The 9,438-nt window shown below is 50.0% G+C and overlaps 1 protein-coding gene across 1 annotated transcript; it reads left to right on the top strand.

Annotated features, from left to right (window-relative positions):
• Window positions 1–1,480: 1,480 nt before the first annotated feature.
• Window positions 1,481–4,713, top strand: LOC119798397. The gene is made up of 7 exons (XM_038307848.1): window positions 1,481–1,586; window positions 2,663–3,007; window positions 3,187–3,489; window positions 3,585–3,713; window positions 3,986–4,087; window positions 4,466–4,485; window positions 4,570–4,713. The coding sequence occupies exons 1-7, from the start codon at window positions 1,481–1,483 to the stop codon at window positions 4,699–4,701; spliced, it is 1,137 nt and encodes a 378-aa protein (XP_038163776.1). The 3' UTR covers window positions 4,702–4,713.
• The last annotated feature ends 4,725 nt before the right edge of the window (window positions 4,714–9,438 follow it).

Raw genomic sequence — 9,438 nt, 5'->3', positions numbered from 1 at the left:
AGGGCCACCGACTCCATACTCACACCCCCCACAGGGTGGCACGAGGGACACGGTCAAATGCCTTCTCCAAGTCCATGTGGACTGGTTGGACAAACTCCCATGAACCCTCAAGCACCCTGCAGGGGGTGTAGAGCTGGTCCACTGTTCCACGGCCAGGACGAAAACCACACTGCTCCTCCTGCAGCCGAGGTTCGACAATCAGCCGGACTCTCCTCTCCAGCACCCTGGCATAGGCCTTTCTGGGGAGGCTGAGAAGTGTGATTCCCCGATAGTTGGAACACACCCTCCGGTCCCCCTTCTTGTGGAGGGGAACCACCACCCCAGTCAGCCAATCCAGGGGAACTGTCCCCGACCTCCACGCGATGTTGAAGAGACGTGTCAACCATGACAGCCCGACAACATCCAGAGCTCCAAGATACTCAGGACGGATCTCGTCCACCCCCGAAGCCTTGCCACCATGGAGTTTTTTGACCACATCGGTGACTTCGGCCTGGGTGATGAACGAATCCAGCCCCAAGCACCACGTCTCTTCTTCCCCCACGGAAGGCGTGTCTGTCGGGTTGAGGAGATCCTCAAAGTATTCCTTCCACCGCCCGACCATATCCTCCTTCAAGGTCAGCAGCTCCCAACTCCCACTGAAAACAGTGTTAGCGAAGCACTGCTTTCCCCTCCGGAGGCGCCGGACGGTTTGCCAGAATCGCTTTGAGGCCAACCGATAGTCTTTTACCATGGCCTCTCCGAACTCCTCCCAGGCCCGAGATTTTGCCTCTGCAACCGCCCGGGCCATGACACGCTTGGCCTCACAGTACCTGCTTGCTGCTTCAGGCGTCCCACAAGCCAGCCAAGCTCGATAGGACTCCTTCTTCAGCTTGACAGCATCCCTTACTCTCGGTGTCCACCACCGGGTTTGGGCATTGCCGCCACGACAGGCACCGCGAACCTTACGGCCACAGCTACAGGCAGCTGCAGCTCCTGAGAGAAGCTCTCCCGGAGGTGGGAGTTGAACACGTCCCTGACCGAGGGTTCCACCAGACGTTCCCAGCAGACCCTCACTACTCGTTTGGGCCTGCCCAGTCATTCAGGCTTCCTCCTCTTCCAGCGTATCCAACTCACCACCAGGTGGTGGTCGGTGGACAGCTCCGCCCCTCTCTTCATCCGAGTGTCCAAGACATGCGGCCGAAGATCAGAAGATATGACTACAAAGTCGATCATCGACCTTCGGCCTAGGGTGTCCTGGTGCCAAGTGCACCGATGGACATCCTTATGCCTGAACATGGTGTTCATTATGGACAATCCATGACTTGCACAGAAGTCCAATAATGAGACACCACTCGGGTTCAGAGCTGGGGGCCCGTTCCTCCCGATCATCATCCCTCCCTGGGATGGGCCGTTTCTAACACCCTCTGCCTATGGCTGCCGCCCAATCCACTTTGCACCAGTCCCTCATGGTTCCCCGTTCAGGTGGTGGGCCCACTGGGGGATGGCCTTGCGTTGCTCCTTCGGGCTGGGCCCGGCCCAGTCCCGCGAGGAAAAACCCGACCACCAGGCACTCACCGACGAACCCCAAACCCAGGCCTGGCTCGAGGGTGGGGTCCCGGGTGACGTCACTTGCCTTGCTGTATTTCTCGTCATGAGGGTTTTTGAACCGCTCTTTGTCTGACCTGTCACCCAGAGCCTGTTTGCCTTGGGAGACCCTACCAGGGGCATTTAGCCCCTGACAACATAGCCTCTGGGATCACCAGGCACTGAAACCCCTCCACCATGTTAAGGTGACGGTTCAAAACTTTCCTGCACAATCATTTAATCATTAATGTTCATCATCCAATTTCTTGTAATATTGTTTTCAGTTTTAGTTCATTTCTTGCCTTTTATTCAATAATTTTTAGTTTATGATTTTTGTCTGCTACTGCATTCAACCTCTTACCTCCAACAGGTTTCTGGATGTTTTTCTATCAGCTACTCGTTTCTCCAAGCATTTCATTTCCGCTGATCTTCCTCCTTTCTTTCTTGTTTCTGTTCATGAAGCTGAATTGGCTCCTGGTCTTTGGGGGTTCCAGCTGTCAGACCTTACAGTAGAGGTCTTCCTGTTCAAAGGGAGTTTTTCCTCTCCACTGTCGCTACAAGCATGCTTAGTGTGAGGGATTGCTGAAGAGTCAATGAGTCGATGCAATCAGCTGGTTTTCCTTAGATAGAAAATTTTGAATCAATCTGACTGGATGATCTGGTGAACTAGAAAGTGACCTGAGATGACATGATGGGAATTGGAGCTATAGAAATAAACTGAATAGAATTTAATTGAATAGATGTGTGTCAGATGTCTATAACATGGCTGTAGTTCAGTCTGTTCTATGTTAGGAAAGCTCAGTGTCCTTCCTAAATAACATGGCGCTGATAGAGCATCGTCTCTTCACCGTCTTTCATCTTGTAGAGTTTAGATCAATGAATCTTTTAACAGTTTCCCTTTAAATGCTGTCATGTCTTTAGCAGCTAACTGCGCAACACAGACACATCTGTTCTGTTTCACCCAAACATCTACTTCTGCTCATTTTTAACTTCTGCTAGAACATTTATGACTTCCTTTCTATTGGTGTGTGTAGAAATGTCAATCATTGGTGGTTTCTCACAGGAAGAGCTAACGCCAACCTGTTGCTATTCTCTGCAGCTCTGCAGGTCATAAACAGAATTTCTACTAATGCACTGAAAAACTTGTACGGTGTAGCTGGAGAAAACATCACAGCTATGTGTGGCCTTTATATGTCTGGGACCTGGACATTCTTCTGCAGGAAAAACTGTGAAGCAGGAAACATTCTGATTAAAACCAAAGAGCTTTTAGCTCAAACAAAACGATATAAAACGGAGCAATTTAAAGAAATTACTTCTGGATTTTTCTCGCTTTATGTGAGCATCTCAGAGCTGACCCAGTCTGACTCAGGACTCTACAGATGTGGTTTGGGATACTCTTCAAAATCAGCCATTTACCAAGACTTCAGACTGTTTGTTGCAGACGGTGAGTCTCTGATAAACTGAAGCAGAGGTTTTTAATCTCTCTAGATTGTGCTGGTTTTACTGTTCTAGCCTCAGACTGGTTAAAATGGGCAGCTTCTGGTGTTAGTGCAGTGAAACTGGTGCTACTGTGATCAGACTGCATCATACTGAGAACAGAAAGTAACTGGTTATTTTCTGCAGCTCTGCTGGACGGAACCAAAGATCATCACGTCTTTAAAGAACCTGGCAGTTCGCTCACTGTCGCCTGTTCCTCTGGTTCCTCTGGAAAAACCAAATCCTTCTGCAGAGGACGATGTGGAGAACAAGGAGAGGTTCTTCTGCAGACAGATGGAGGCGGAGCTGAAAGAGGAAGATACATCATTGAATTTATAAACAGTGTCCTGTATGCATCCATCACACAGCTGACCCAGTCTGACTCAGGATGGTATAGATGTAAACCAGACAGAAGTTCATGCACAGACTTTCATGTTACTGTCAGAACCGGTGAGTATCGACTGAGGAGCATCACTGATCAATTAAATATAAAACTGTCTTCCTCAGCAGCTCTAATCAAGCCACAATGCAAACATGTCTCACAGCGTTCGATCCGTCCGTCTCTTCACCACCAAGCAGTTCAAGCTCCAGTTCAGGAAGTTCCAGACCGTCTGCTTCCCCTCAACCTACAGATATGTCTGTTCTGACTCAGAAGAACACAACAACATCTAAAGGTGTGCAGTAAGGAATGGATGCAATCTTCACATCATTCTAACCTCTTTAATCTGAATGGAGAATTTCCATCAGCTCATCTAAAGATGGAGGCTTTCTTTAGGTTCTGCATTAAACTGAGGAGCTGAAACTCTGCTGTCTGCTAACAGAAGATGTCTGTGTCCTTCTGAATGTATTTAGATGCATGTGGTAGAAATAATCAGAGATTGTTAGCCAGTAACAGAACCACAGCCCACTATGATTACTGATCCAAGCTAACTGGTTCTCCTTTCAGCAGCTCTTCTGCAGTTTGTGCCTCTGACTCTAATCATCTTCACCATCCTGTTATCTGTGGCTCTGCTGGTTTGCTGCAGAAAAATATCTGAACATCAAGAAGGTAAGTCAGCAGAAAACACAACAAAGACTGTAATTTTGCTGATCGTACAGGACAGAGAGAAGGAAAGATGTAGCGACATGAGGAGACCATCACAGCTTGGATTCCTTAAGCAGATCAGCTGCATTTGGCTGGTGGTCTTTATCAGGGGTCACCATGATACTCAATCATTTGTCCAAAACAAGCTAAAGCCACAGAAACAGAAACTGTTTTTGGAATTTTCATACATTTTTTGTCCAAGAAAATGAAAACAATTAGTGAAACATGACTTCTATGACTTTATTCATCTTAAATATTCCATGATCTTTAGAAAACAGAAAGTAAACGTAGACAGAAGATCTAGAAGCAGAACTTAACATCATGTTTTCTCCTCCTGAGCAGCCAAGACTCCAGCCACTGAGGTGAGCATGAAAACCTATAAGTTTGACATTTTAAATGCTTCTGATAACCAGATAAAATAGAAACTAACTTTTCCTTTGATGAAGAGCATCAGAATGAATGAAAATGTTGGAGAGGAAGATGAACAGTGGATATCTGCTGAAGTGGAAATCTACACAGCTTACAGAGGAACACCAAATCAACAGAAGCAGAAACCGACCAAAGCTGCAGAGCTGTAGCAGCAACCACCTCTCAGCACCCAGTAAGCAGAATGGTTCCCAAACCTGACTTCCTTACGGAGCGTTTTAAACCACTTTTAACTTCTTCAGATTTGTGTTGTTTAAAAACTTATCAGCTAATAAATGTCTGTTTATGGTCTCAGAGGTTCTTTATAGTAAATTAAAGATCAAACAGCTGTATTAAGACCAAAGAACCCTGCAGAAAGGCGAGGGAGAACATTCTGGTTTGGTTAAGTTTAGCAAAAATAATCCCCCAAGGCTTGAAAATCTAGCAGAGCTGAACATTGATAGAGGCAGACCAACTGCAGATATAGTTCTGCTGCTATAGGCTTAGACTGCTGGAGGACATAGGGACCCCTTTTTCATCATTCTGCTTCATTCTATCTCTATTCTCCCACTCTGCAGAATCTGTTAGTTCAATCTCTAACGTTCTGCTCTCTCTGCTTTTTCTCATAGTAGCTTCATCTGGTCTGTTCCTGTTTGGCTGTGACTCCATCCTGGAGAGAAATATCAGCTGTGCTGCTGCCATCAACACCTTTGTTTCTAGATGTTGGAGCTTGGCCTGTTTTCCAGTGTAGTCCTGTTTCTCTGACTGTGACTAACTGGATGTGCTCTCTTCATCCTCTGACATGGGAGCTGGCTCGGAGCTCGTCTGCCTGGCTGTGTGTTTCCTGGACGGGGCCGCCTGTGGAGCTGGTTGACAGTTGCCTTTTGTATCTATGCTTCTTTTTCTATGTCTGCTTCTGTCTCCTTGAACCCCAGTCAGGGTTCAGCAGGCTTCCCATTCACAATCAGAACCCTAACCCTAATCCCAGAGGGAAATTACTAGTATATATATTTATATATTGGGAATTCTACCAATGTACCATAAATGTACCATAATGGCCGATAATCGAACCTGGGCCTCCCACATGGCAGGAAAGAATTCTACCACTGAACCACCAATGAATTCCCTTATGACAGAAAGAAGGCCAACGATTCGCACCATTCCATCATCCGGAGGGGGGAACATTTATTTACAAAACCAAATTCATACAGCTGTCTTAAAAACTTCATACATTCAGCAACGCATCATCACGTCTGTTATAATTCCCCCAACCTTCAGTCCAGCTGAACCAGCCTTTATAGTTTCCACATCGCATTACGTAACTGCATATGCACAGGAATACTGTGTCGACATCTTACTGGAATTCACGTGTGCTGATTTGCGTCAAAGTCACTGCGACCCTCAAGAAATGTTTATACAGCTATTCTCTGTTTTTGCCAAACCCCCTCATGCAGCCTTGGAGACCATGGTGTTACTAAGACTCAAAACTGACCTTTAAGTTTGGTTGCTAAGTAAGTATAGGGCCATGTTGTAGGATATATTCTAATTCTGATTTCTGATATAAGACAATAAAACTGCTTCTACAATGACCACAGGCAGAAATGATTTCCTGTGGCGCTCTGTGGTGCATCTGGGTAGGAGGAGTCTTCTCCTGAAGGAGCTCGTCTGCTGGACCAAGGGAAAACTCAAAGGGAGTTTTTCCTCTCCACTGTCGCTACAAGCATGCTTAGTTTGAGGGATTGCTGAAGAGTCAATGAGTCGATGCAATCAGCTGGTTTTCCTTAGATAGAAAACTTTGAATCAATCTGACTGGATGATCTGGTGAACTGGAAAGTGACCTGAGATGACATGATGTGAATTGGAGCTATAGAAATAAACTGAATAGAATTGAATTAGTGAAAAATTGTGAAAAATAGTTTAAAGGACTATAATTATTTGATGCTTTTTCGTTTGACTTTTTTTGTTTTTATTCCTTCAGGATGAAGATGTCCTGAATAAAGTCGTCTATGCAGAGGCCAAATTCTCCAGTGAAAAGCTGGAATCTCCTCCCAAAGCTTCCTGTGGTTCCATGTGTGAAGTTATCTAATCTGAGGTGTATAAAAGCAGCAATGATGAGCTGCAGCTTTCCAGCAGCGCTTAGGTTCAGCTCTGCTGTGGATAGATTCATTCTCACAGATCAGCAGGAAGTTTGAGGCTAAGGTGATGATCTGAAACCCATTTACACCACGGTGGTTTCACAGAACCAGAGGCTGCAGCTCTTCTTCTACTAATGCTGCCACCACCGTGCTGCAGAGGGAGCTACTTTACCTGCTGTCATGATGGGTTTTAGTGCTAGCCCAAGATGCAGAAACACTCACGGAGAAACTGGGTAAAAGTTCAAATGTTTAATAAAGTTCAGACACACAGGGTATAAGCACAGGGACTGGAATGGATCAGGGGCTGGTTTACTGGAGACATGACTGGGACTGGAGACTGAAGATCAGCAGAGTTCATGTGAAGCTAAGCACTTAGCTTCAGGCTTAGCCTGGCAGTTCAAAGTTTGAGCTTCCAGCTCACAATAGGAAACGACAGGGAAAACACGAGGGAACCTTCAGGCTGAGCTTCCAGCTCAACGTAGAGAACAACAGGGGACCTTCATATGGGAACCTCTAGGAAAACTCCTCATTGAAGTCATTAGGTTCACACCATGTAGAGATCTTCGGGGTGGGTCACCAGGGCAGATAGCTGGTTAACTCTCCTACAGCTGCAAGCCAGAGACAGGTTGCCTGAGAGACAGTTCATCCAGAGCTTCACAAGGAGACAGAAGGTTAAGCCCATCCAGAGCTTCACGAGGAGACAGGAGGTTAAGTTCATCCAGAGCCTTCACGAGGAGACAGAAGGTTAAGCCCATCCAGAGCTTCACAAGGAGACAGAAGGTTAAGCCCATCCAGAGCTTCACAAGGAGACAGAAGGTTAAGCCCATCCAGAGCTTTCACGAAGAGACAGAAGGTTAAGCCCATCCAGAGCTTTAACGAGGAGACAGGATTCCTGTGAGGCAGAGACAAGGAAGAATTAGATTCTGATCTCACACTAGAGAAAAACAAAGAAAGCAGAAGAGGATCCTCGGCGCCCTCAGGTGGGCAAGCCTGAGGATCCCAACAGAGCCCCCCCCCTCAAGGGCGGATTCCAGACGCCCCCTGAAAAAGAAAGTCCAAAAAACAACCCGCCCAGGGCGGGCGGAGGGGGAAACAGGCCAGGAGAGCAGAAAACAAAAACAGAGTCCAGAACAAAAAACGATCCACTTAGGGTGGATGAAAACAAAAGAAAACCCAAAAACCCTCTTGGGCAAAGTCTCTGGTGGCCGGCCGAGGGACCGGCGGCGAGACACAGTCTCGGGTGGCCTGCTGTGAGACCGGCTGCAGGACACAGTCTCAGGTGGCCTGCTGTGGGGCCGGCTGCTGGACACAGTCTCGGGTGGCCTGCTGTGAGACAGGTTGCAGGACACAGTCTCAGGTGGCCTGCTATGGGGCCGGCTGCAGGACAGAGTCTCAGGTGGCCTGCTGTGAGACCGGCTGCAGGACACAGTCTCAGGTGGCCTGCCGTGGGGCCGGCTGCAGGACACAGTCTCGGGTGGCCTGCTGTGAGACCGGCTGCAGGACACAGTCTCAGGTGGCCTGCTGTGGGGCCGGCTGCTGGACACAGTCTCGGGTGGCCTGCTGTGAGACAGGTTGCAGGACACAGTCTCAGGTGGCCTGCTATGGGGCCGGCTGCAGGACAGAGTCTCAGGTGGCCTGCTGTGAGACCGGCTGCAGGACACAGTCTCAGGTGGCCTGCCGTGGGGCCGGCTGCAGGACACAGTCTCGGGTGGCCTGCTGTGAGACCGGTTGCAGGACACAGTCTCAGGTGGCCTGCTATGGGGCCGGCTGCAGGACACAGTCTCGGGTGGCCTGCTATGGGGCCGGCTGCAGGACACAGTCTCGGGTGGCCTGCTGTGAGACCGGTTGCAGGACACAGTCTCAGGTGGCCTGCTATGGGGCCGGCTGCAGGACACAGTCTCGGGTGGCCTGCTATGGGGCCGGCTGCAGGACACAGTCTCAGGTGGCCTGCCGTGGGGCCGGCTGCAGGACACAGTCTCGGGTGGCCTGCTGTGAGACCGGTTGCAGGACACAGTCTCAGGTGGCCTGCTATGGGGCCGGCTGCAGGACACAGTCTCGGGTGGCCTGCTATGGGGCCGGCTGCAGGACACAGTCTCGGGTGGCCTGCTATGGGGCCGGCTGCAGGACACAGTCTCAGGTGGCCTGCCGTGGGGCCGGCTGCAGGACACAGTCTCGGGTGGCCTGCTGTGAGACCGGTTGCAGGACACAGTCTCAGGTGGCCTGCTATGGGGCCGGCTGCAGGACACAGTCTCGGGTGGCCTGCCGTGGGGCCGGCTGCAGGACACAGTCTCGGGTGGCCTGCTGTGAGACCGGTTGCAGGACACAGTCTCAGGTGGCCTGCTATGGGGCCGGCTGCAGGACACAGTCTCAGGTGGCCTGCTATGGGGCCGGCTGCAGGACACAGTCTCGGGTGGCCTGCTGTGAGACCGGTTGCAGGACACAGTCTCAGGTGGCCTGCTATGGGGCCGGCTGCAGGACACAGTCTCAGGTGGCCTGCTGTGAGACCGGTTGCAGGACACAGTCTCAGGTGGCCTGCTATGGGGCCGGCTGCAGGACACAGTCTCGGGTGGCCTGCTATGGGGCCGGCTGCAGGACACAGTCTCGGGTGGCCTGCTGTGAGACCGGTTGCAGGACACAGTCTCAGGTGGCCTGCTATGGGGCCGGCTGCAGGACACAGTCTCAGGTGGCCTGCTGTGAGACCGGTTGCAGGACACAGTCTCAGGTGGCCTGCTATGGGGCCGGCTGCAGGACACAGTCTCAGGTGGCCTGCCGTGG

This window comes from Cyprinodon tularosa, unplaced genomic scaffold (genome assembly GCF_016077235.1).
Source record: "Cyprinodon tularosa strain WSP-4 unplaced genomic scaffold, ASM1607723v1 ctg1168, whole genome shotgun sequence".
Taxonomy (NCBI): domain Eukaryota; kingdom Metazoa; phylum Chordata; class Actinopteri; order Cyprinodontiformes; family Cyprinodontidae; genus Cyprinodon; species Cyprinodon tularosa.
Note: the sequence above shows the minus strand (reverse complement) of the source record. Positions and strands in the feature narration are given on the sequence as shown.